The sequence below is a fragment of the Parasteatoda tepidariorum genome, chromosome 4 (genome assembly GCF_043381705.1).
Source record: "Parasteatoda tepidariorum isolate YZ-2023 chromosome 4, CAS_Ptep_4.0, whole genome shotgun sequence".
Taxonomy (NCBI): domain Eukaryota; kingdom Metazoa; phylum Arthropoda; class Arachnida; order Araneae; family Theridiidae; genus Parasteatoda; species Parasteatoda tepidariorum.
Window position 1 is genome coordinate 2,591,404 of NC_092207.1, and position 27,952 is coordinate 2,619,355.

Genomic DNA, 27,952 nt, shown 5'->3' on the forward strand with positions numbered 1-27,952 from the left:
TAGTGGAATCAGAAAAACAAAACTGTAATCTGCTTCATAAAATAATCCTATGTTTAAATTAATAAACAATTCTCCTTTTATTTTATTTTTTTTGTTGATAAAAACAAGATTTTTAATTACAGCAGATGTGATTCCACACCAAGAAAAACTTGCAATTGATACCGCTCTTCCAAAGAATGAGAATTTATTCAAAAGAAAAAGATTTTATTTTTATTAGTCGATGTCAAATAAATATATTTTTCTCTTTTCTTTTTCTGTTCACTGATATGCATGCAATGCATTTTCCCCACCCCCCTCGTAAATCAAGCCGAAAACGAAATCAGCACGCCACACCCTTGAGTTTGATTGACGGCCTAAAGGAAAAAATAAAACATTCCTCCCTTCCCTGCCTTCAAGGTCAGGGAGGAAATGACGTTTCGCTGGATAAACGGGGAAAAAAATTTTCCCCTTCCTTACATTTTCCTCTACTCAACTTCAAGGATGAGTCCAATTTCCGCTTCTTTCGTTCTAGTTTAAAATGGCGGGAAAATCGAGCAATATTTTTCCCGGTTTTCTGGTTTCCCGGTTATCTGGATACCGGATAAATGGTTCTCTACTGTACTTTAAATTATTATTGACCCTAAATTACAAAAATAGATCGTTGCAAAAGATAAAAGTAAAAAAAAAAATTTGGCAAATCAATTCAATAAATCAGAATCTTCAAGTTCTAGTAGCAATAGCCCATTGTGCAGCTCTAGTGCGGTGTAAATGAACAACATCAAGTTCTAGTAGTTTAAAAAAAAAAAAAAGCACCAGTTAGGCCTTAATGTTTTAAATCAGAAATGATATGGGGTATCTCTGCGAAATTACGGTTATCTATATATGTTTATACAATTTTCAGAATATATATATATGTATGTATTTGTCATTATCCAGAAAGTGTCGAATCTGTTTCCCTTCCCTTTATTAAATTTATTTTTCTTATAAATATTTATATTAAAGTTCTTGAATTGCACATTTTAAAAGTAATAAATATTATTATAGCATGAATATTACGAATAAATTCTTAGTTTAATATGTGATATTTCACTTCAATTTTGTAATGAGTTAATTTTGTTTTAAGAGATGAAAAAATTGGTAAACATGTTTTATGCTTAAAATTCTATCTTATCTGCAACTTGAATTTAGTTTTATTCAACTTAGTGTACAAAATTCAAGAACAATATTCTAGTTAGTTAGAGATTCTAGAGAGAGAGAACAAATTAGAGATTCTATCTAATTGAACCCTTTAGTTGATTAAAAAGAGTAGGTAAAGTAGGAGACAAACTTCAGATATCCATGTTAGCTTAAAATATTTCCCAACTTTTTTAGGTTTTAATCTTTGCGGAAAAGAAACAGGATGTTGATGCTATACATGAATATTTACTTTTAAAAAATGTTGAAGCTGTAGCGATTCATGGGGGCAAAGGTAGGCATTAATAATTCATTCATTTGAACATTTATACTTAATACTAGTTTTATATGTTTTTGTGTATCAGTTTTATATGTTATACTAGTTTTATATGTCTAATTTGATGATAGTCTAAATTTCTTTTAATTTTATAAAGTGACTGATTTTATATGCCAAAATATCTTCACTTAAGGAAACAAATATTTCAAATTTAAATTTTACAAAAATATTATAAGATTGTACTTTAATTGAATTGATTAATATTTTATTTTTACTGGATTTACATTATAAAAATATATGATATAAATATAGATATAAAAGAATATACAATTTTTAATTTATTGAAGATTTTAAAATATTGGTTTATTTTCTTGATTAACAAGCTAATTATTCGATATGGTTGAAAAATATATTTGCAACTTTCAATATTTCCTGCTGTAAAGCTTATTTTAAAATATTAAGCACTTTCAGACCTTATTGAATGAGTGATTCAATTACTCATAAACAGTTTTCATCTGAACCCCGTGGCAGAGTTGCGGCCACATTGTCGCAGAATGTTACAAATTGCTTGCAGAAAGATTTTTCTTTTGAAAATATTTTCTTTTCTGCAGTTATTTACACGTAAAACTTGAATCATGCATTTAGATAATCACTTTTTGACTCATTCAATTTACTCGGATGGTATCGTAAATCGATGTAATGTTTCGACTGTATTTTTAGCAGTTTATTAATATTGATTATCACGTAGCTTTTAAATATCGTGATATCTTTAAACAAAAAGAAAATATGAATTGTGCATTTGAGTAACCCCTTTTTAAAAGTCCGATTCGAATGATTTCGTTGTTGATCTTTCTTTTGGCAATTACTACTATGGATTTCATGATTTTAAATTATTTTTTTATTGTGATGATTATTTAGAAAATGCGAGGAAAGAAATATTAAATGCATTTCCCCCCTAACAAAATGCAAGAATATCACCTGTAATATTAGAATAAAATATATGTTCAAGTAAAAAAAATCCAATATCGTGATTAATAGTCACGTGGTTTTAAAATCCAATTTCCCAATTCTTGTAAGAAGTAAGTTTTTTCTTGAATTAGTTACTATAAAGGTGTTATATTCTTCATTAAGTAAGTTATTTAATTAAAAATGTTGGTTCAAAAAATTATATTAAATATAAAAACATGTATGGTAGGGTAAACTAACAGGCAAGCAAAGCTTAAGGAACACTTAAGCTTTGCTTGCCTGTTAAAAAATCATATTAATTTCGAAATTCCTAATTTTAGTTAAATGACAGTGTCAACAAATTTGTTACTAATTGCAAATTATGTAAAAAAAAATTGTAGAGAACTTACATAATATTGTTTTAAAGTTTTGGAGGTTCAGATAACAAGTAGTAAGAAGACCAAGTGAAGGAACAGCTCTTACCAATGAATGAACACCCAGTAAAGGAACACTTAATTTTGGTTATTTTTTAATGCTCTTTATGAATTTGTAAGCCATACAAATATTTAAAAACAAGCCTATTCTTGAAATTATAACATATAAATACTTGGAAAATGTTAATTTTTTTTTGTAATCATGAATTGAAAATTAAAGTGTCAACATATTAACACATATTGTTCATTCTCTGGGAAATCTATGCCCAGTAAAGGAATGTGCCTGTTCCCTCACTGGTTAAAAGTTGTTTTTCGTATGTTTAACATACTTTTGATGCGGAACATCACTAAAGGTACAAGAAAACTAAAGTTTATCTTTTATTTTCATTAACTTAGAAAAAAAACCCCATAAAGGAACACTTGTTCCTTCACTGGTTTTTCATCGTTTGGTGATCCAGTGAATAAACACCCCTTATCTTAGTACTTTATTATGTTATGATGCTTTAAAAAAATAAAACGTAACTTCAATAACTATATTTTGAATTCTCTTTTTCACAGTGAGAAAAATAAAACTATTACATGCAATTAATTCCACTTCAAACATATAAATACAAACACTCACCTTATAATTTTTTCAAAGAAACAAGGTGTTGCAGAGATAATAACAAATTCAAAAATTTTTCCAGAGAAGTCTATTTGACCAGGTAATCCAAAACATTGCTAGATGACTTCCTATTGTTTGGCAGTTAGCTATTGTTACCAATCAATCTAAAGAAAAACTTTCAAATTCTTATTTTTAATCAATATATATGAATTGTTAATTCACTGGGTAGTGTTCCTTCACTGGTTGGTTTACCCTATATAAATTGATATCTATTTTTTGCACATAAAATTTTTAGAGATTTTCACCTTGTGCTACAATTACCCCTAATCATGCTTTGGGTTCCTATTTTTGTTTTTAAACAAGTTATGCAAATGTCTTTTATTAGTTTTTAATCTACTATAATTTAGGTTCTAAATGTATTTAAATAATTTATCTAGATCAAGAAGAACGCTCGCGAGCTGTTGATGCTTTTAGACAAGGAGAGAAAGATGTCCTAGTGGCTACTGATGTTGCTTCTAAAGGATTGGACTTTGATAATATTCAGCACGTTATTAACTATGACATGCCTGAAGATATTGAAAATTACGGTGAATACACTTTTTTGCATGCGATATCGTAATTATACATTCAATTATGATGTATATGATTCAATTATAATAGTTTTTAACTAGTAAATGTTACCAATGTATGCACGTGCTATTTTTGCATATATTTCAAGCATGGACTAATACTAATGCCTGGAAAAAGTTTGAGACTAGTAATGGTATTAATTAAAAATGCTTCTGAATTACTTTTTATCGTCTTAGTTTCAATAATGTATTGTTTTGTTTTTACGTCCAAAAGGCAATTTGGAGAAAAAAAGTTCACAGAATGATGTGAGTCATTTCTGCAATGACTTTTTGGTTAAGGATTTTAACTCAAAAATTGTTAAAATCCTTAATCAAGAATCAAAAGTCTCCTTATCTCTCTCATTTTAACTCAGATTTGCTTTTTATTTGTATAGTATAACCTTTTGGAGCTTTAAGTCCCCAAAAGTTTTATTTCCCCCTATTCCTACTTGATTGACACTCGTCATTCAGGTAACAGTCAGGCAAATTTGTTGGCCACTCTTTAAGGGGCACCGTGTTAGGTGTGCCAAAATTGATCCCACAGTAAGCACAGACAGTACAGAGAATGAAAGAACATTCAGTCTTGTTGGCTTCGCCGGTTTGCCATCATTCTTATAATCATAATAAAATGGCACTTTAAAAAACTTTTATCTCCATAAAAAATAGAGTTCAATCACATAATAACATTTAAAAAATTTACAGCTAAATAAAAATATAAGGGATTCAGTTATAATTTAATCTTTTTTTTTATATCATATCCTAATCCTAGGAATTATGATAGTAAGTAAAGTTAACAAAATTCATGTTTTTTTTCTTTTCTTTTTTTTTTTTTAATAAAAAAAATCAAATTTATTTGATTTAAATAATTGTTTTTTTTTTTTTTTTTTTTTTTTTACATTTACTAACAAGAAAATCTGATAAGATGTATTACTAATACCTAATATTATTTAAGAACAATATAGTTAAAATAGTTAATTATTCTTACTAAAATGGTTAAATTTGTTATTTAATTTTTCAAAGCTAATTATTGAATAAATGAAATCATGATTATATTTTTCAAGTTCAACTTGCTAATGAATGTTAAGGAATAAACTAGTTTAGATCAGAATACATAATTAAAAAATATTTCAAGTTACTCTGATTGATAAAGCTGCTGAATTTAAATTAGCATGAAACAAAATCGATATAATTAAAAAATTATGCTCTCAAGTTATTAATTATTATTAAAAAATCTTATGGCTTTCTTATCCTTTTTTTTAAATTTTTACCTTTGTTTAAATTTTTTGTCTATTTTGAAATATGATAATTTACATGCATGTCCCTATTATTATTTCTTAGTAAGAAATCTTCTTTATGAAATAAGACTTGTAAAAACATCACACCTTAAATAATAGAGTTTTTAATTATAATGTATATTTTAATAACATTTTACACTTAAATTAATAAATTTAAAAAAATAGTTTATTTAAATCAATGCTTTTTTTAGTAATAGAATCAAAAACATATGCATGTAAATAAAATAATATATATANGGATGTAAAGCATCGGCTTTGATGCATTATAAAAAACATTTGATTTAAATAAATTATTTTTAAAAAAAATCAGATTAAAAATCAATTACAAAATATATTTAAAATCAATTAATTATCAAAGGTTCCATACTTGCCAAGTATTAATTTAAGTAATTACATGAATTATACTATGTGGATGTTCTTTTAGACTGCGTGTGATAATGTTATCATAATGGCCTTTGTTTTCAACCTTTTAACCCCCGCCTAATTAAATTACCTTTCACATTGTTAACTAAAAATTAAGCACCTAGCTGTAACGGTTATAAAAGTTCAAATACCTGGATTAATGTGCATTCCATTGCTGATCATAGTATGTGAAATAGTATTGAACATTAATTTTCTTCTCTGCGTTCCCAAAAAGTAGAATTTTTTTTTAGTTGTCCTTGATTTTCTTAGACTTGCATTTATACAGTTTTGATGAAGAAGTCCTGTATGTGAACTATTGCTATTATTATACCAATTGATTATTCTTTTATAATAATTGTTCTTAACAATTGTTGCTATTGTATTTTTATCTTTAAAATGTGTTTTTATTTGTAGTTCATCGTATTGGTAGAACTGGAAGATCTGGGAAAAAGGGAATCGCCACCACATTTATTAATAAGGCCTGTGGTATGTATTTCAAAATATGAAAATGTTTTTTTTTCTTTTTCTGTTAAACTTGTTATTGATTATGTATGGTATCCTTTTTCTTTTATTTTTTTTTCTCTTATGCCAGTCAAACAGTCTGTTTGTTGTTAATAAATAAAATTCTTTTGGAAAAAAGAAATCAATTGATTTAATTTAAATCAATATATATTTTTTAAATTTATTTAATTTAAGTCAATTTTTTTTTCAATTTACTTCATTTGAAATATTAGTTTTGATAGTTTGTCTACTCATTATTTATTTTACAATTAGCATATTATATAATTTTTGAATAAAACCGTCTTTCTGTTTCTTTTAAAATACAAAATTCATAGTTTCAAAGTAAAGGAATATTTTAATTTCTTAAGAAGAAATAATAGCCCCAATAGTTTGGTCAAGAGATTGCTCTAAAGTCTGGACTTCTTTATGTTGATTTCTTTTTTTACGTATTTCATTATATTGTGAGAGTTTAAGCAAACTGGAAACTTTTTGCTTACATTCTGAAAAATTATGTATGCAAAGATAATTCAAAGTCTAAAGTCATTTTTAATTATTTTTTATTAATTTATTTATAAAGTTGGTTGAAAAAATTGTTGCATCTTTTTAATTTCAAAGTAGGCTTTTACATTTAAATTTTTAATCGTTCTCTTAATTTATCACATACTATCTTGGTAAGTTTCTAAAATTAATATTTAAAAGGATAAAAGTAAATGAATTAAGCTGTGTTTGAACAATTTTTTTTAATATTTAATCTTGAAACATTGTAAAGGAAAATTATATTATATGTACTAAAGCAATTTACTTGTACTATCTGTATGCTGTTATCTGTATCTGTTTACTTGTATGCTGTTTTATCTTTCGTTAGATATAGATTTGTATCTGATATTTTGTATTTACTTAAAAGTATCTAGTACATACTTTAAATGAGTACATCAATTAAATTTTATAATATTAGGTTTATTAAAATTTCTAAAACTAGTAAAAAGAAATAGGTGAAAATTGTAAAATTTTACAGGGTATCTGTGCACCTGGAAAGTTTTGAAAGATCATGGAAAGTCATGAATTTTGGTACTGAACAAAATTTGTCATGATTTTAACTATTTTTTAAAAAAAGTCATGGATTTAGGTTGGTGAAAAATCACATTTCTTAAATGGATTCCCCCCCCCTTTTAATGTTGTTCCGAATATCTTAATTTGTAACAAAATCCCTGCTGACAGTCACATTTTATTAAAATATAAAATGTTTTTATCATCTTCTTTAAAAATTATGGTTTTCTTTCAAAAAATGAAAGAAAAAATATCATTTCTAGACCGAATTATCTTTTATCAAGCCAGTCATCAGTGAAATTTTTTTATTCCTAAATGAGAGCAGAAAAATCTGGAGTATTTCTTTCCTTTGATGAACAAGAAAAGTAACTTTAGAATATAATTCTGCAGAAAAAAAATTATTTTCTTTTGTATTTTTTTCAGCTATTTTATTGCTTCAACTCTTTCTTTACTCTGTTTTTTAAATTTAAAATCTATGAATATGAAGATGCAGAGTTTAACAGTTTTGGTTATACCTATAATTTCAATTAATGTTATTATAATGTGTTTTTAAATTTATCGTTGTGTTTTTGTCAGAGAAAATAGTAACATCGTTAAGTCACGAATTTGAAAATCTAAAATGTGGCAGATACCCTGATTTTAACATCTAGATGGAGCACCCATAACAGTATCATTTATAACAATTACAAGTATTAAGTTTTGGGTAGTAGTCACAGACCTGGTTCAAAGTATTAGGTACTTTTTGAACCTACTTTAGAGTCTTTTTTTGAAACTGAGTCAAGGTACAAATAAAATTGGAACATATCTAATGCAGTTCCATTTGTGATTTATTACACTTATTGATGGCATTTCCGTAATGTATTGAATTAGTCGCATTATATTTTAAGGCTTTTTTACTAAGTTTGCATGATTATAAAAAAATTAAAAACAATTTAATCATTTGGGTGGTGCTTTAAAGCTATTTAGAGAAGAAATTAATTTTAATTTGATTTCGACAATATTTTGTCACATTCGGAAGTATTTACATTCCTTGAACAGCTGGTTAAATTACCAAAAATAAATATTAAAGTTTTGTTTTGAAAAAGTTTCATTGAGAATTCCTCTTTAATTAATTAAAAAATTTGAGATGTGCATATGCTTTTTTCTTCTCAATTCTCTTTTTGTAATTTCATTTGTAATTTTGTGTTCAATTTAAATTAAATGACAAAATCTGAATTTCATGTCGTGAAATTACACATAAGTTTTGCTTATAAAATTTTTCAGTCCTTCTCCTAATTTAGACCTAAATTTCAGATTGTTCTGTATCTGATACTGAAAGTATCAGGTATTTGTAATTGATTCTTAGGTACCAAAATTCAAAAACAACTAGGAGGCCTGCTCGCTGGTGCTCGCCAACCCCCAAAACTGCTTTCACAGTTCATTTCGGATTGCTTCGCAATCCGATGCTCGCTTTGCTCGTTCATTGGATACGTTCTTAACGTCTAGCTTTTGTATACTTTTTTGAACACTGAAGTTCCGAAAACTTTTCACTGTAGAAAATTCTAAACCTGTGCATTTCAATATTAATTTGAAATTGAAAACAGTTTGCATATTTTTCTTAATCACACTATTCTAAATTTCAGTTGTTGAGAAAAGTAACTGTTGTACGTTTTGTTTTAAAAGTCTTTCCCACCACAGGGCTTAAACCATGTGTTGTAAAACAATATGAAATAATACTGAACGCCGGATGTAAAGCATCGGCTTCGATGAATATAATTTTGTGAGAATGTTTTTGATAATTCAGTGAGAATTTACCCGATTAGACATATGGTGCCCACTACGTGCTCTTGCGCGCCGAAGCCTATCAATTAAGACGTATTAGCGTTTTATATAATATAGATTAGCCATATGATGCCAGCGCGCGAAAAGAAATATCATCGGTTTTATTGATACATAGGTACGTATCAGCATTTTATATAATATAGATAGTTTGTACACTGATGCCAAAAAAATTGGTACTTATCTCTACTCTGCATTTTACATTTTAAATATGGTATTTATGACAATTTCTTAATTTATCAAATTTTCAATTCCAATATTAAATAGTTCAAACCCTTGCCAGTGTCACCCGAATCCAGTATTTGTGATGCCCGAACTGACTTTGAGCAGGAGAAAAACTACCGTTTCTATTTTGTGAAGTTTGTTTTTACTTCAGAACACTTAATTCACTATATTCCTAATAGATGGTATTAGTGGTCCTAGTTTTTCAACAATTATGACTTCAGTCGAGGGAGAGTAAATGTGGGTGTCGTCAGCTGCTCAGATAAACACACTTGGATTGATATAATTTATGTATTAAAAATCATAGTGTTGTTTTTATATTATATTATGTTTAGCTTCAAAATTGTTTAATTTGCTTTAATTGAATAAGGTGTGTGTAATCCATTACTTTTTTATGTGTATGTAAAAATTATAAATACAATAGTTGCTGCAATTAAAATTTTATTTTTTAAATAAAAAACCATTCTCTAACTTTTATAATAATATAAAGAACAAAATTAAACAGTCAGAAAATTTTTCCATTTTTGGTCCATTTTTCTGGAATATGTTAAGGGGTTAAATAACATGTGATATTGCTTATAAATTGCAAAAATGTAATGAGATTCATAGTATGCGTACTACTATTCCACAGATGAGTCCGTACTTCTGGATATGAAGCATTTGCTGATTGAAGCTAAACAAAAAGTGCCACCTTTCTTAGCTGCTCTACAATCTGAGAATGAGAAATATCTTGACCTTGGAGGTAATCTTTTCATTATTTGGTTTTAAAAGTACAGTTCCGGTGTTGTTTTTATGAATGAAATTAATCTATTTCCGTTAATAACCGCAGAAAATTGAGGTAGTATAGTACTGTATGTCAAATAGATATACAGTCGGACCTCTGTTTAATGAAGTCGCTAAATCCCAATAATGAGTTCATTATGTGGAAAATTCATTACATAGAAAATCACCTTTTTAAATACTTAAACAATGCGAAAGAGGTTTTAAATTCATAAACACTAGACATAATCAAAATAGCAATTGATACACCTTTAAGTATCTACTATTCATTTTATAAATCTTAACCGTAAAAAAAATCTGCATGGAAACCAAAAATAGAGCAAAACATTATCCAGTGTTTTACTATCATGCTACATACATTTTCAACTTAAAAAAAGCTAAATTTATGTGTAAAAACATAGCTGCATTTATTATAAAGGTAATTTTAAACATACGTTACCACAAGCGTTTTTAAGTTTAATTGCTTCTGATAAAATCCGTTAATTTTGTCTGAATTTTTCATTTAAAATGCAAACAAAAAGGGAAACGGATTTTACTGCTTTCTCTGAAAGTTGAGTGGCTGCAAAAATCAATTCAAAGTCATTTGCCCCATAAAATGTATTAACAAGTTTGAAATGTTCCAAAATATTTTGGGAAATAGGGAAAATTGATCTCAAAGAAAAGTTCGTTAAATAGAAAATTCACTTTATTACAGTTATTTTACGAAAAAAATTTCAAAATGTTGTTAGTTCCTCGAAAAAAATTTGCAAAATGGAACTTTGTTAAATATAAGTCCGACTGTATTTGGCTTTAAAATTCACTTGTCACTCCTTTTTTTAATTAACCCATTTGTACACAAAGCTCTGAATTCAAGCTTTGCGCTGCTTTCTCCAGATTCAATATTCGTAGACATCATTGATTACAGTGAATGTCGATTTTAATGGTAAGATTTTAGGGATATAAAATGACTTTTATAAAAATAGTCAAAGATAACTTAGCCAGTGGTCACTGATACATTGCATTATAGAGATAAGGAGTTAAAATTGTAACAATGTTCATTTTTTGCTTTTCTGTTTTGATATCAAAAATAAATGAAAAAATTTCTTCCATTTAAACCTTTTTCATGTAAAAAAAAAAGTTTCTCTAAAAATAATTATCATAATAGTGGAAGTTTGGAAATTTTTAACTCCTAATAAAAACACAATTTTTGTATCCTTAATGTTAAGACTTTGAAATTTATCCCAATAATGGACTCTTCTCGTAATCTATCATACTCGTGACATTGAACTTTAAATGTATACATATTTTTACTCAGCTTATCTACAGCAACCAATGCTTCAAAATTTAAGCAACTGATACTACTAAATAAGAAAATGAGCCTCAAATATAAAAAATTTTAAAACATGCAACTTCCTTAAGAGAATCAATTTAAATGTTTTCTTTTTTATTATTCCATTGGAATATTATTTTTATAGGGAACTTTCTACTTTTAATTTTATACAAAAAAAATTGCTTTTTGTAATGAAAATCTTAAATTAATTAATATGCTATTCAATCTGCTATAATTAAAATAAATTTAATCTCTTCCCAACTAAAATTATGAATTAAGAGTAAAACAAACATAACAAAACAAAAATTTGTATTATAATTTATTTTGTGAATCGAAAATAGTGCTGTCAATTTAAGTTTGTAATTATTTGAGTAATATGGTTCTTGTTTGTATTATTCCCTTTATGAAAAAATTGATGAAATATGATCTTTTATATATCTTTTATTTTATTGAAAAATTTAAGCTGGTAAATTTAGTGAAGTCATTTATTTTGTTTAATTGTCTCATTACAAATCTATTTGTAATTTCTGAATGCTACTCAAAATACATTTTTAAAAATATGTTACTTCAGACATATAAAGAATGAAATATTTTCTCAATGTTTATAGAAGAAAGAGGCTGTTCTTACTGTGGTGGACTTGGTCACAGGATCACAGATTGTCCCAAACTAGAGGCTGTTCAGAACAAACAGGCATCCAATATTGGACGAAGAGACTATTTAGCAAACAATAGTGCTGACTGGTAGACACTCTCTACCTCTTCATGTGTTGTTATGTAAAATATATATCTGTAAGAATGGAAAGTGTGCATGTTCACCAATGGCACAGTAATCACTTATGATATAATGTAATAAAAACTTAATGTTGGCTATTCAAAAATGAATTACTGCTTGTATGCTATGCATTTTATTTTAAATGTTTTGTGCCCAATATCATGTGTTATTAAAAATTTAAAAACTCATTTTCCCTTTTCTTAAAATACTTATGAAAATAAATTTTCACAAACTATATTCAAATATACCAATTCCATCTACAGAGGAATTTTTTAAATAACTTAAGATATCTCCTATGCAACTGATCTTTTTATTCTCATTGACCACCAGTCATAAAATAAATAATCTCATAGACCACTACCCAGTTTTCAGGAAGATAGGGAAAGATCTCCGACTGAATAGAGCTAGGTTTTAAATATGCATTATGAGTTTTATTTATATAGTGTGAAAATCAAATTTATTAAAAATAAAATGTGAGCATTAATCATTCCATGTTCTGTATAAAGTAGCAGATAATTTTATGTCAGTCAGAAGACTAGAAATTTGATGCCACCAAAGAAAAACATCTTCATCTGTGAACAATTATTTCGTGAGCCACTAGTGATCTAGAAACTACTCTATGCTCATAATGTATATTATGTATATATCTTGCATAAATTGTGAATAATGTCATGGAATAAAATCAATATATGATATTCTTGTTATTAATTTTGGTTTATTATTCTTTTATTGACAAACAATCAAATGTAATTTTTAATGGATACATTTAATTTTAGATGTTTTATTGTGCATTTAAGAAATTATACTTTTTACCAGTTAACATTATTTAAAAATTAACTTTTTTATGCATTTAACAGGTATACTAAATTCGCATGCTAAGTATTAAAAGTCCATTAAATTATCATGAATGATTACAGAAATTAGGATAATTTTGGTATTGGTTGGTACATTGATTCTTGAGACCTATATATTTCCTATTCTTGAGACGTGTGTGTTGAAAAAAATCGCTTAAATTTTTACTGTTTTGTTTTACAAATATCTTCTTAAGTATTGATATTACAAAAATTAAGTAAATTGCTGTTTTTTTACTAAATTAAATTATCTACAATATAAGAGCAATATGAAGCTTGTAGCTTTTATATTTTCCAACATAAGAGTTCTTTAAATATTTAGAATTTTTACTAATTATATGAAATTCAGTAAGTACTGCTAGATTTCAACTAATAGGTGAATTTTACGCCAAAGTTTGGTGGATTATTGCTCAATATTAACTAAAAGGTAAACTATACAATAAAGTTTGCTGGAGTAAGAATTGTAGCAGAGATGTCTAGATGAATTAAGATTGTGGGATACAATATTTCAGAACATTTTCAATGATTATATTTATTTAAAAAAAATTATACATTATCCAGATTCTTGTAAGAANTTTGGTGGATTATTGCTCAATATTAACTAAAAGGTAAACTATACAATAAAGTTTGCTGGAGTAAGAATTGTAGCAGAGATGTCTAGATGAATTAAGATTGTGGGATACAATATTTCAGAACATTTTCAATGATTATATTTATTTAAAAAAAATTATACATTATCCAGATTCTTGTAAGAAGTAAGTTTTTTCTTGAGTAAGTTACAATAAAGTTGTGATATTCTCCATCAGTAACTAATAATTAATTAAAACTGTTAGTTCAAAAAATTATGTTATGTATGGTTTATAAATTGACATCGAATTTTTGCACATAAAATTTTCAGGGTTTCTTACTTTGTCACAATTACCCCGGATTAGCTTATGTTTTGTGTTCTAGTTTTCTTTTTAACAAGTTGGCAGCTATGAAAAGGAATAGGCAATTTTAAAAAATGCTTTTCTTGCAACTACAACATACTATAAATATTCTACTCCAGGCTAGGTTTAAAAAATTAAAACTCAAATACACTAAATAATGAAAAATTGCTAGTGACTTAACACATGATCTAATTAACCCTAAAACTTTACACGTGGCTTTGTCTACAAATAGTAGCCTGTTGACAAGACGACCCTGTTGATGAAATGACTTAGTCTATGAAATTATCTGTCTACAAAGTGATGGTCGTTGAAATTATACAACCATACTATATTATAATATTCCATATAACATGTATTATTATAATATTCCATGGTGTACTAATATTTGAGGGAGGCAGTCCAACTGCAGTAAAAAATTTGATGTCCCAGCTGTGGTTGCTGGGAGAAACTTCCTGATTAAGCTTTTAATATGTAAAGTCTATGGTGGGCTTGTCACACTTAGAATCAATTTTTTCTTATTTAAGAATCATTAACATTTAAAAAAACAAAACAAATTTTTTTAAATGTCCCATAATATTAGTTAAAAAAATTTTATAATTAGAACTTTTTGTAATATTGCCTTTGAAACTTAAATCACCTTCGAATAGGGGAGGAAAGCAACTTTTGTCTCCCAAGTTCATTCTTTTTCTTGGAGGGTCAGATAACTGTAGCTAATCTTCAATTGTTCTTCTCGCTAGGTGGTATTCTTCTCACTGAAGTACCTGTATCGATTTTTTCATATAAATTATTAAATTTCAAAACAGACTTTAAAAAAAGGAGACAAAAATTAGATTAGAGTGGCGTGAAACTTTTAAATTATGACTTTTTATAAATGATCTGTAAATAATTTGCTGGATATAAACATTTCAATCATGGCCAATTTAGTTTTATATTTCTTTAAATACAAATGCTTTTAAAACTTATTATTATTTAGTTTACTTGTTCTAAGCAGAATAATTGGGGTTTTCTTTTTTAAGTGTTTTCAGATCTGAAATAATTTATTCTTGAATAGGATATCTAACTGATAAATTATCTTCTGCTCCTTAAAATTCATCAGAATAATCCACTTGAACAAAAATTACTATGATTTTATTTATTCAGTGATGAGTTTGTAATAATTCATTTTAATGAGATGCATGACCTATTTTAGCTATAATGTTTGTTTTAAATCCTGGGTTTTCGAGGCCACATTCTAGAGGGAGACCAAATTAAATTACACAGTCACATTAGTTCTCTTAATTTGGCACATATGGAGGAAAAAAAATTCAAAGCAGTACTAAATACTCGCCTAAAATGTATTTTTATCTCTTTCTTGCTTTTAACTAAAAAAAAATTTAATCGATCATAGCTCCAGAAAATTTTTTTTATTTGAAATATTGACATATAGCCACTTTTTCCCTCCCAACCAATGTTTTAAATAAGTACATTTATCAGAAGCTTGGAATATATATAGGTATATATATATGGGCAAATTTCTAGAACCTTTAACTTTTTGATAAAAAAAAAATTTAAAAGAAATATATAGGCACACTATTTTAAACCTCCAGAATTGTTTGAAAATGTATGAAATATTAGAAAATAATCGTGAACATCAAAAATTTCGATGCCCTTATAAGTATAAACAAAATATTAAAATTTTTGAATTTTCCTTATTTACCCTTTATTTTTCATCAAAAATTATTAGTATCATAAATGAATTGAAAAATTTTAATATTAAGTTAAATTGCTATAAAAAAACCTACTTTAATTATTTTCAGTCAAAAAATATTTTCAATTAATAAAACATAGGGAAAAAACTAAGTTCTGATATGTTAAATTCAATTAATTAATCCTGTGGTTACAGTCTGGGCAACCTAGGGAATAGATCGAAAACTTTACTCAGATGCAATGCACACAACACAGAAAATAAATTGGCAATGACAAACGTGTGATCAATATTTTGATTGATTTTAACAATTACTTTTTAGATCTGCGTCAGGTTACGGTCTTGACACCGTTACTGCTACCTCACCGAATGACAGTTTGGGATAAATTCGATTAATTTATAATTATTGCAAATAAAAATATTCATCTATAATAATGATACAAGTTTGTTCTACTTTAAATAAGCTTTTGGAATATCACTCGCAGAATTGGATTGTATACCTTTTTTTTCGATGGTTACGGTTTGACGTGCCAAAATTTCGCGACAAACTTTAAGTGTTGGCAAACGTCAATATTTACGAAAAATATCATTCAAGAAAATATTATAGTACATCTGATACACTTAATTATGTTTTTAGTGATTTTCAGTTTTTTTTTAACAGAATACATATTGAAAAAAAAAAAAAAGTATGTTAAACTCTCTAAACGACACTCCTGAAAAGTCGTCAAATGTAGGATTGAAGTAAGAAATGAAGGTCAAAATCAAGTTACTCGCGATCAAAACTGTACGTATCTGAAAGTTAGTAATGCATAGTTACTCCTGTAATTTTATTTGAATTAATTTTCCCTTATTATGTTATATATTTATAAGAAAAGATTAAAGACACCATAGGTTAAAGGTTCTAGAGATTTGCCCATAGATACAGTCAAACCCCGATATAGTGAACGAAATGTTCGGTCCCGTGACTTGCTATACACGTATAATGTTATTTTTTGTGAATATAGTGAACCAAAAAAGTGAGGAAGTTGGATGCAGTGAACTTTCTTCTGTCTTGGATGGATTTTTTTCTTCATTTTTTTAAAATAATTTTAAAATTTCTACATCAAAATAAATATGCATACTGATTTTTAAAACCATCTATAGAGGGGAATGTAGCGATAAGCATTTTTTCTTGTTTGCTTTTTTTTATCTCACTTTCCCATCCCTAAACAAACCAAGCAGATGTTTCCAACCAAGGCAGATGATGTACCTTAAGGTGTCAGGGGATGAATATGCATTTTCTGTCAGAGGGAATGAGTATTTATTCATTATTGGTCAAAGGGTTGAACACTAATATGTGTTGATAAGGACCTCATTTCAACTCCTTTTTTAGTTCAGTTTAAAAAAGGCTGCAAACAAGTGTCACAAATTTGACGAGCAGTAAACGTAAAACGTTCTTCATTGGTGATAAAATAGGCATTATCAGAAAAATTGAAAATGGATGCAATCAAGCTGATATTTGCAGAGAATATAAACTGTACAAATCTGCAGTATGTAACATATGAAAAAATAGGCAGTTAATAATTTCTGCTCATGAAAAAAATTTAGATGCCAGAAAATAAAAGGGAGGATTTAAAGAACCATAAGTTAAATCGCCTACGTATCGGATATAGTGAACTGAAATCCCTTGAAGGTTCACTATTGCGGGGTTTGACTGTATATGTATAACAAAAAGAAAAGAGAGATTATCGAATAAATTAAGAAAAATAATAAGTTTTATTCATTGCGCATAACCTGCAGGTACATAGAATTCATATAGTAAGTTTTAAAAAATATAGAGAAAAAATTAAGAAAAGGAAAAAAAAGTAAGGAATTCCTTATTTTTCTTTAACCGCTTTTTGATTTTTTAAATATTTCAAAACTGTTATTTTTATAACTTTTTTTCTCTTTTAAAAAATTTCCAAACTTTATATATGTATTTATAAAAGATTTAAATAAATCCGATGTTTTCTTACCCTATTTGTCAATTAAAAATTTACCAATATTTTAAATAAAGAAATGTTGTGAGGAAGAAAAACTCCATTGCAAATAATTATTAAAAAAATTATTCTTCTGTTGGATATTTCAAATTATTATTTCTTAAACTAATAATTTAGAAATAGCTTGAGTACTTATTGAAAACATCAGTTTGATAATGATCGAAGAAATTTAAAACACAGAAATGCTGCAATACCTCTTAAATCAGAAGATTTTAGTTTGAATAATAGATTCAAAATGATAATACAAGTACACAACTTGATACAGAAGCAACTTTGTGAGTGATCCCTCAACTCAACATTTAAAAATTTTATTGAATCATTAACTTAGTTTAAAATATGAATTTACAGTATAAATTTTTAGCAATATTCCTTTCAAGAACTAAAATTGCAGACAAGTTTATAATTTTTAAGTGCAATATAATACAATGAACTTACAATTTTGCAACTATTATATTATTCGTTTAATTCAAAACAAACCTCCTAGCCAGAAAATTCGAAAACAATTCTGTAAAAATTAGTGGATGATAGAGTGATTTTGACCAAATCAATTCATTATTAATATTAAATTATAATTAAATAAATGGGCAATAATTTAGATACAACAAACTTTCCACGGAAACCTATTTGCGAATGATTCGCAGAATTCGAACATAATCTCTGAGTTTGTAATTTTATAATGATTAAATTGTTGAACTGTTGAAGGAGCTTTTATTCCTGCAATAATTTTTTACCGTTGGTGAACATTCCTTCAATTTGATGTTTTAAATTTTTGAAATTATTTATTAAGTAAGACTATTAATGAATTATAGGTAGATAAAATATTTGAAACTATGGAGTTCTGTGTTATTTGAAAGTCGCAAACATTTGTTTAAACCCCAGAATTTAATTAAGGACATTTTATAATTCCAATTTTAATTAAAATGGTTCACCTTGACTTGAGGATTGAGTTTGATATAATGCCCTTACTTCAAGTTTTGTAAAAATTGTTGAACCTTTTTTAAAAAAAAAAAAAAGAAACTACACTTAAATAAAGTAATTTGAATCAGGATCTATGATTTTTTTCATAAAATTAAAATCAGATTTTTTAAAAGATACTTCAAGAGCTCCAATTATTATTAAATTAAATTTAATACATTGCAATTGATATAAAATTGAATTGCATTATTTTCCAAACTGTATTACTGTATCAAATTTTTCAAACTGTATTACTGTATCAAATTTTTCAAACTGTTTTACTGTATCAAATAATAATGCATGCAATAACACAAAAATATGAATACATTTATTGAAAATGAAATAAAAATATATTATTAATTACAGAGAAACAGCAAAATAAAATAATAAATAAAATCAAAAAAATTAATCCTGATTAATTTGCATCCTGGAAGAAAGAATTATCTGAATTTTTATACACATTATAATATATATATTTACATAGAAGATATTTAAAAAAACTGTCACTTTTTAACAATTATAAAATTAAATGACAGAAAGAAAAAATTTTTATCTAAAAAATATTTTTTTCATATACACACAATAGAATATATATATATATATATTGAAAAAAATTACATATTCTTCTTTTTTGAATCCAGAATTCTGATTTCTTCTTTCTTTTTATTTATAACTGCTCGAATTTGCTTATTTTTTAAAAAATTGTTGAATGATTACAAACATTTGTTATTCACTAAATCACTTAAGTTATTTCTCTAATAGATAAGTGCAACAAAAAATGATATTCTATGTTGCTGCAACAAGATGTAATATTATCAAAACAACAATAAGAAAATTAGGTAGCACTTAAATGTCTAAAATATTATGTCAAGTTTTAATATACAGGGTGCTTGAAAAGTATGAAAACAGGTAAATAGCTCAAAACATGTGCATATCAAAAATCTAAAGGTAAACGAGAAATATTTTAAAGATGTGACTTATCAAAATATTAAACAAGTCCCAAAATGTATTACTAAACAAAACATGTTGCACTTTTTAATAACTTTATAAAAAAAGGATTCTTTTCTGAAAAAAAGGGGTAGTACTTTCATGAAAAGGACAAGGTGGGTATATTAGCCTTAATAAAAAGGCAGGTATCGTGGGCCACTTTTATAAAAATACTTAGCGAGAAAACTGTGTTATGAATAGAGATGTTCGACAATTTTCATGTTTTTAGCAAGGGTGCAGAATATGTCAGATCATCACGTAAACGAAGTTTAGAGAAAATAAAAGCAGCCTGGAAGAAACTTTAGGTCAAATGAGAAAGAAAAAAATGCTATACAATTTTTTCCTTATATATAAAAAAAGAATGTTACAATTTGCTTATTTATTAGTTCAAATTTTTTACAATTATAAGTAGGGCTTTAAATTTAGTTTTATAAATTATTACCATTTTAATATATTTTGATTTTTATTATTTTTAACACAGATGCCAGTTTATTCAAGAACTGTATAAAATAATTTGTTTTTTCCTTGTTAAAGGAATAAATACTATCAAAACATTTTCTTCTAATAATATATTAAGAAAACATTTTAACTAAAAAAAAGCGCTATAAATTTGGGAGAAATTTCAAACCAATAAATCCGCATTCTGGGGAAATATTATGGTCTGAAAATTGTCTGCGCCCCTGGTATTTTTGATACTTTACAAAACAAATTTATGTAAATAATTTCACATTTAATTTACAGTGTTGCAAGTCTCAATGTGATCAACTCCATCAACAACACTAGCTTGTGACACTGTCTGGTCAGAAGTAGCATCATCTCCTAAAGATAGACTACTATTTAACAAATCATCTAATCCGGCAGAAAATTCTTCCTCAATTTCCTCTTCAATACTTTCCTCAGAATTCATCTGTCGGTCAATCTCTTCAGATGATTCAGGATCTATATCTTTCTTTGCAAAATCGTCTTTATCAACGTGGCCAATATCAGTTATTTCCTGCAATTCTTTATTTTTACTCTTATCCTGCTTCATCAAAGAAGGCAAATCTCTCAGCGACGATAAGCTTCCTTTATCAGATAACGATAAAGTAGAAGATATCCTTTTCTGATCCTGCAGTACGCTATCTTTCTCGGATGTTAAAAAAGAAGAGACTTTTATCTCATCATTTAATGCGCTACCTTTTTCAGATGTAAAAAAAGTCGAAGAAAGTATTTTCTGCTTACTTAGAGCACTAAGACTTTCTTTCTCAGAGGCTAATAAAGTAGAAGAAAGTGATTTTGGTTCTTTTAATGAACTACCCATAAAAATGTTCGACTTTTCAGAGGGTACAGGATCATCAAAAAAATTATCAATAGACTGATCTTTAAATATGTCTTTCTCTTCAGGCTTACTAAAATCAAAAAAATTTCTGTTATTTCCCACATTGTTCACAGAAAATGAAGTGTTGCTGTTTTTATTGGTTTCACTGCTCTCTAGAGAAATATCTTTCGTCTGCTTCGTACTTTTTTGAAAGCTATTTAGAGTATTTTTCTCATTAAGCTTATCACTAACAGAACTCTTATCCATTAAATCTTGAAATTTTTTAACATTGTCTTCATTATTTTTAGAACTAACAAATTTTGAAGAGCCATGCGTTTTTAACAGAGCTGACAAAATGGGTCCGTCAAATTCCGTTTCCTTTAAATTAAGATCTTCGCATAAGCTTTTTCGACTGGCAGTAGAACTAGAGACCTCTGGATCAAACACTGACAAAGTGAAACTGAGGTTGAAATATTCTAAGAACTCACGCACAACTGATACAGCAAGTTTCCCTTCATCCGTATTTAAGAAGTTTTCAAGTTGCTTGTTAAACAAAGGAATCTTTTTTTTAAAACTTTCTTCTTCAGACAAAGCAAGAAATACCCCAGCTCGTAGCTCAGCCTTAATTTTATTCAAAAATCCGCACGATTCTAAATTTTGAACAACTAAGTCTCGTAATTCACCTTCAGCAAACATTATTGCTTTTGATAAATCTTTTCTAAAGATAATAGTTTCAATTGGAATCTGCATTAATTAATACGAGTTATTTAAAGTTCGTAGAGGAACACAGCTTCCAATTATTTTGAGTCAAGCTTGTAAGTTTTTGCAGCTTGCATTGATTTTTGCATTCATAAGAGAAAGTCAAAAGCTTGCTTGTAGCTTTCTAAACTTTTTTGTAGCACTTTTTGAGCAAAGCAAGCTGTAAGAGGCAAACAGCTAAGAGTTTCAAAACCTCCCTTCAGTCATCATGATCAAAATATAACAAAACAAATGTGAACTTTCCAATTATAGTTAACAACCGAATATTTTAAATATATTTAGATTTTTCAGTATGTCTCAAGAGTGGTAATTGTTTCCTTTCATTTTCAATGTAATGTTTTGTTTAACTTTGTTGAGTAGGATTTTTTATTCATCATTTTACAGTCTTAAACCAATTAACACCCCCTTGTCAGTATCTTTTCTTTTCTTAATAAAACCGTATAAATGAAATATTTGCTCTGGTATACAAATGAAATTTTATTGAACGTCATCAGCGATTTTTGTTTGATGCTGGATGAATTGAAGAATAAAATGTAGTAATAAACACATTATTTTGACAATTGAAATTAATATATTTTTTTTTTACTGTTTGCCAAGTAACATAAACATTTCCCAATAAAATTTTCTATTTAATTTATAATTGTTTTGAATCGTGCATTTGTATGCATTATTATTATTATAAAACAATTTTTAGCACAGTAATACAGTTTCAAATGGATTTATTTATAATAAATTATAATTTATTCATAGTTTGTAATTGTTTACAAAATAAAAGTTGTTAAAAGTGTCATAAATAAACCTAGGAAATAAGATAAAAATTAAAATCTGTAGTAAATAAAATAAATTGTCTTATTTCATTGTTTTAAAGAAAATCAAAAACTTGTTTTTATGTTAACTTGCTTTGTTTAATCTATTTCACATTTATATCAGTACATCTAATTCTGGTCCACGAATGTGGGCGTTAGTTCAAATCCCACTTCTGACACCATTTAATGATGTTCGGTGTCAGAGAATAAAAGGATGAATGAAGGTAAAAAAAGAGTTAAAGTTTATTAGTTTAGATCTGTTCTCCGTTTCAGAATCGTTGCAACACAGCGACATTGTCGCAGAATGTTACAGAGTTCTTGTTGAAAGATTTTTCCTTTGAGAAGTAAAAACTTTTGCTTTTCTTTTCTACAGAAATTTTCGAAATATTTTATCTTTTCTTCATAAATGTATTCTAAAGAGGCATTTTTTGCACATAGGAAAGGGGGGAATATAACAATTGAATTTCGAAATGAAAACACTAATTTAGTAACCCCTTTTTAAAAAGTTCAATTCCTGTGATTTCGCTCTCGATCTTTTTTCCGGCAGTTACTGCTATAGATTACACAATTTTTTTACATTCTTTTTTAATGTGATGAAGAATTACAAAATGTGAAAAAGGAAATAATTAGTGTGTTATCTACCTACAAAATGTGAGAATAACGCCCATAATATTAAATAAAAATAAAAATCTTACATATTCAATTTAAAAATTTTTTTTAATTTTATCCGATTTTTTAAAAATCCTTTTAAAGCTAATGCTTCCGTTACATTCAATTAGTAACATGTTTATTTGTTGTTTTTAAGTATCTTGCAAAAAGATACAGTAGAGAACCAATTAACCGGGATGCTCGGGACCATCGCTATCCCGGATGTCTGAATTTCCCGGTTTTCTGGATCGGCCAAAAGTGCCGTTATTCAATGTTTTATCAAACCCAAATTACATGGAAAAAGTTAAACATATTTAAAAATAGGGAAAAAAACGAAAAGATCTCCTAAATTAAAAAAAATGGTAGAAAAATAACATTTAAGAGGATAAAAACATTTGCAAATTTAGACAAGAAAACAAGTTTAAAAAATACAAAATTTGCATATTTATTTTTTGATAATAGTTAAAATCCCAAAATTAACTAATATAAAACAAAACCAATGATTAAAAATCACAATATATTTCATACCTAATTATACTGGGGGGGGGGAGGTTGAAAAGAAAACTTATTAATCTAAATCAAAACAACACTTGAAAGTTATGGAACGGAAACGATGTTTGAAAAAAGCACTAACATAAGTATTAAAACCTCGAAGAGACAGGATATTATAAGATAAACGGAATTTTAAAAAAAACTTAATGATAAAATTTATGAATAAAGAGGATTAGTTTATTGAGTACGAAATTGATCCTAAAAGAAAAAAACACAGTTGAATCAGAAAACAGAATCAAAATTAAAAAAAAAAACTATCTTCTTTATAAAATAACTGCCTGCTGGCTTTTATTAACAAATAATTATATGTTTAAATTAATAAGCAATCTTCTTCTTTAATTTTTTTTTTTTTTTTATTGAAAGACTATTTTTAACGAAAGCAGATGTGATTGCACATCAAGAAAAACTTGCTAATAATATTGCATTTCTAAGAAATCAGAATTTATTCAACAAAAAAATATTGTTTTGTCAATTGATGTCAAATAGATGAATATAACTGGTGATTAAATAATGCATTATCCGAAATAATAAAACAATTCACCATAATAAATAACAAAACTGAAGTGGATGATTTAAAATAAAGCTCACATTTCACCTTTAAAATCAATACTCTTAGCCAGATGTTTCAAGTTCCTTAACTCAAACATTCATTGCTATGCCTGTGCAATGCATTTTTCCCACCCCCTCATAAATAAAAGAGAAAAGGAAATCATCTTGCCACTCCTTTAAGTTTGATTGAAGGTAGCTTATCAGAAAAAGAAAGTAAACACAGGAGAAAATAAAACATTAGTCCCTTCCCTGCCCCCTCTGGATCTAATGATCTTCAAGGTCAGGAGAAGAATTGAAGTTCCTCTGGGCAAGTGAGGAGAAGAATTCCCCTCTTTCCCTCTATTCAACTTTAAGGATGAGTCAAATTTCCACTTTTTTTTATTTTTTATAATTGTTATAGTACTTTAAAATAGCGGGAAAATCAAGCTAAATTTTTCCCGGTTACTGGATACCAGATAAATGATTCTCTACTGTATTAGTGTTAGAGAGAGATGTTGCAGAAAGCCCAAAAAAATTCTGCCATGGGGGATCTGTTTGGTTATATTATATATCATCTATAAGTTTATTAAGATCGCATAAAGTGTATGGATTGATAGTTGTAGCTGATGATTTGTGACTTACAAGTTTGAATGTTCTTTCAAATATGTATGTTCTTTTTAATTATTCATCTTTTCTTTTAGGAAGTCATCTCTGAAAATCTATGTTGTTGAGTCACCTAAGAGGGAAGAAGTTTTTGAACATCCTTTGAAACCTTCCATAATAACGGTTAAAAATTATTCTTTGATTTCTTTTTTATTTTTAAAAAAAAACACATGCATATAATTTATGATTGTATCAATAAATAAAAGTGTAAAGAAACAGATAGAGAACTACTAAATTAGATGATTTATTTTTTAATTAAATTAAGATTTTTTTAAAAGTTGAGCAGTTGCTGTATTTTTTTTATATCAATGTTTAATAAATTTGTCTTTTTTTTCCCTTCAAAATCCCCATTTCTCATTGATTTTACATGAAAATTTAATTTATCATATCAATGATTTTTACTTGTTTTTATGAGACTAATCAATGGTGTAACTATTCAAATTTAAAAAAAGATCCCTAACACTTTTATTTATTTATTTTCTTTAAAATGCGTACCGTCTTCATATAGATATTTTATGCCATTCTTATAATCAACTTGAATAAATCGGAGACCAAACCTAAACTTCCAACAGTTTTAAAGATTAGATTTTGTTTGCCATTTTTCATAAAACGACAATAACCTTTTAGCGTAAATAAACAAAAACTATTATCTCTGCAGGCCTTGTGTTTAAATTATATTTTATCGTGACATTTAAAAAAAAAAACTAACTCAGTGGCGCGACAGCCCATTAAGAGGGCCAAGGCCGACTGTGCCCATCTCAGTTTTCTTGACCTTGGGCTCTGGGGTGCAGGAGCATATNAGTTATAGTATAGTTTAGTATAGTTATAGTATACTATTATCTCTGTAGTCCTTGTGTTTGAATTATATTTTATCGTGACATTTGCTGACTTTTAATTGTAATTAAAATTGATCTATGTCTGTATGTTTGTTTCTTAGATTCAAGAAAGTAAAATAAAACGGAGATTTGGAGGCAGCAATGCCAACAGCAATTCATCTTCTGTATCGGGTACACCGAAAAAAGGTCCACTTTCAAACTTTCACCCTCTGAGCTCAGCGCTAGATGGAATTGATCCGCTTTCACAGTTTGCTGCTAGCTTGGATCCCCTTAGTCAGATGGCAGAGGAGCATGAAAGAGCTGTCAGTACTCTTTTAAGTTCTTTATAAAATATTTTATTGCTTTGCGTGAAGGTTGGAGATTCGGACGTACTAAACTGGTTTTGGACCGGACACGTATGTTTTACTGTCTTAAACTGACTAAAACTGTTTTAAAGTGTCCAAAACCTTGAACATGTAAAGTAAAAATGTAATGTGAAAAGTAAAAATTCTACATGCGTAACCATTGTGCACATAATAATTACATATATTGATAAATATTTGACACTTTTTATATAATTTGCTTTAACTTATTAATGGAAAATAATTTAATATAATAGAAAAAGATTTATAACTTTTGAAGCTCCACAACTCAATGAACACAAAAGCGAATACATTATCCTTTAAATACGAATAAATATGCTTTTAATACTGATAAATTATGTTTTTGTATAAGGATAAATAATGCAGTATTAAAATAATAATAAACTTTTTTAATAAAACAAAAACTTGTCTTCATTCTGTTTCTTGTTCAAAAATTAACCCTTTATTTTTTCACAATATTTTTTTAAATTGTGACATAATGTGTTTGAATAAAAGAGTTTTGGGCAATTTAAGACAGTTTTAGACAAGACTGTTTAAACCTTGGATTAATCCATCCTGTCTTAAACCTTGCCAACTCTGCTTTGCATATAGGAATTAAATGTTTGGTTATGAAATGTCTCTCAGACTTACAATTTACTTAATTTTTACTTAAAGTACATAATGAATTGTTTAAATATATGAGGGTGAGACCAAAAGTAAGTCTCCCCCAGTGACTGTGGGCAGAGGTAAGTAGGAAAGAAGAAAAATATATGGGAGGTTACTCTTCTTCAAACAAACTTCTGAAACTGATGGAAGACACTGGCAGCAAGATAAGGACTGTATGATGGTGGATGGTCTCATTTTCTCAACCAGGATTTTAGTTTTGAAGATTTCCGTTGCTGAGTGTGGCCTCACTTTGTCATCTAACAACAGAATGCCTGATGTAAAAAGGCTGAATAGCTTCTTTAAATTTCGACAGGTATATACCATACCATTTACCAAAAAGTCCATCAACAAAACTGCAGGCTGAGAGCCTATCTGCTTGATCATAGTTGAATGATGCCCAATAGTTTGTCTTTCAAATGCAACCACTATATTATTTACCTGTTTGATTTCATGGGGCAAACTTATTTTCAGACTCCCCATTCGATTTTACCAATTTTCTGAGCTATGTGTTAAAGTTATTGACTATTGAACTACATGGACAAACTTGAAGAAAATTCCATGCTTAGTTCCTGTTAGATAAGCATAGTGGCCATTTAATTTTTTTACCAAGTGTGTAAAATTTAGAGTTAAATTATAACTAAATTTGTTCTTTATTAAACTTCAAATAACATATTAAAAAAAATATTCAATCTTATACTTTATTTGCTAAGATTTTCTTATTTTAGTTTTGTTAGTATTTATAACCATTAAAATAGGTGACTAACACTGATTCTCATTAACTAGAAAGAACTATCTGCATCTAGGAAATGTCATTTGGATGACTCATTTGAGCCATGGTCTTCAAAAAAGGTTGCTATTCTTAGTAAATACACAACTTCTGAAAAATTATCCATTGCTACAAGTTTCTTATCTGGTGGTGAAAAAGGTAAACACTATCACTTTTAAAAATTCATTACAAATTTATGTTTTCAGGATTTGTAGTTGGCCTGGTATTACTGATAAAAAATATTTAGTCCTGATTTTTGTGATTATTCAGATCATCCCATTTTAATATGAATACAAATGCAGATTTTAAAATTAACAATTTGAAGATTTTCAGTCAAATATCATTTGATTTTAATTAACAATTATAGGAAAAATCATAAAATTTGATAGTTCTGTTGGCCGATTATATACATGGTTCGGGCCTTACCCATCTGCTGTTTTTATTGTTTTAAACTTTTCAGTAATTCAACAATTTTAAGAAAAAGAAATTCAATAGAATTGT

General features: G+C 27.5%; 3 protein-coding genes across 5 annotated transcripts in view; 2 read left to right on the forward strand and 1 right to left on the reverse strand.

Moving 5' to 3' along the window:
- LOC107439579 (ATP-dependent RNA helicase abstrakt) overlaps positions 1 to 12,354 on the forward strand; it is a gene marked incomplete at its 5' end in the record, with an annotated part of 30,277 nt that extends 17,923 nt beyond the window's left edge. Inside the window, 5 exon segments of the mRNA XM_071180442.1 lie at positions 1,351 to 1,447; positions 3,850 to 3,999; positions 6,132 to 6,203; positions 9,937 to 10,047; positions 12,003 to 12,354. Coding sequence (XP_071036543.1) covers positions 1,351 to 1,447; positions 3,850 to 3,999; positions 6,132 to 6,203; positions 9,937 to 10,047; positions 12,003 to 12,139 — 567 coding nt within the window.
- A 6,554-nt stretch (positions 12,355 to 18,908) lies between these two features.
- On the reverse strand, positions 18,909 to 21,711 carry LOC107439582 (centrosomal protein 43). Its single transcript, XM_016052225.3, has one exon. The coding sequence runs from the start codon at positions 21,634 to 21,636 to the stop codon at positions 20,320 to 20,322; it is 1,317 nt and encodes a 438-aa protein (XP_015907711.1). The 5' UTR covers positions 21,637 to 21,711; the 3' UTR covers positions 18,909 to 20,319.
- A 76-nt stretch (positions 21,712 to 21,787) lies between these two features.
- Positions 21,788 to 27,952, forward strand: part of LOC107439581 (VPS35 endosomal protein-sorting factor-like) — a 53,890-nt gene continuing 47,725 nt past the window's right edge. The window contains exons 1-4 of one of the 3 annotated variants that reach the window (XM_071180441.1): positions 21,788 to 21,935; positions 24,881 to 24,965; positions 25,780 to 25,980; positions 27,469 to 27,610. In XM_071180441.1, coding sequence (XP_071036542.1) covers positions 25,957 to 25,980; positions 27,469 to 27,610 — 166 coding nt within the window. In that variant the 5' untranslated portion in view covers positions 21,788 to 21,935; positions 24,881 to 24,965; positions 25,780 to 25,956. Of the gene's footprint in view, positions 21,977 to 24,880; positions 24,966 to 25,779; positions 25,981 to 27,468; positions 27,611 to 27,952 lie in introns of all 3 variants that reach the window. The other 2 variants (XM_043052609.2, XM_043052611.2) reach the window with 2 other exon arrangements.

What these genes read in the sequence shown, in the direction of transcription:
- LOC107439582 (XM_016052225.3), bottom strand. Translation starts at nt 21,636, where the DNA reads ATGCAGATTCCAATTGAAACTATTATCTTTAGAAAAGATTTATCAAAA.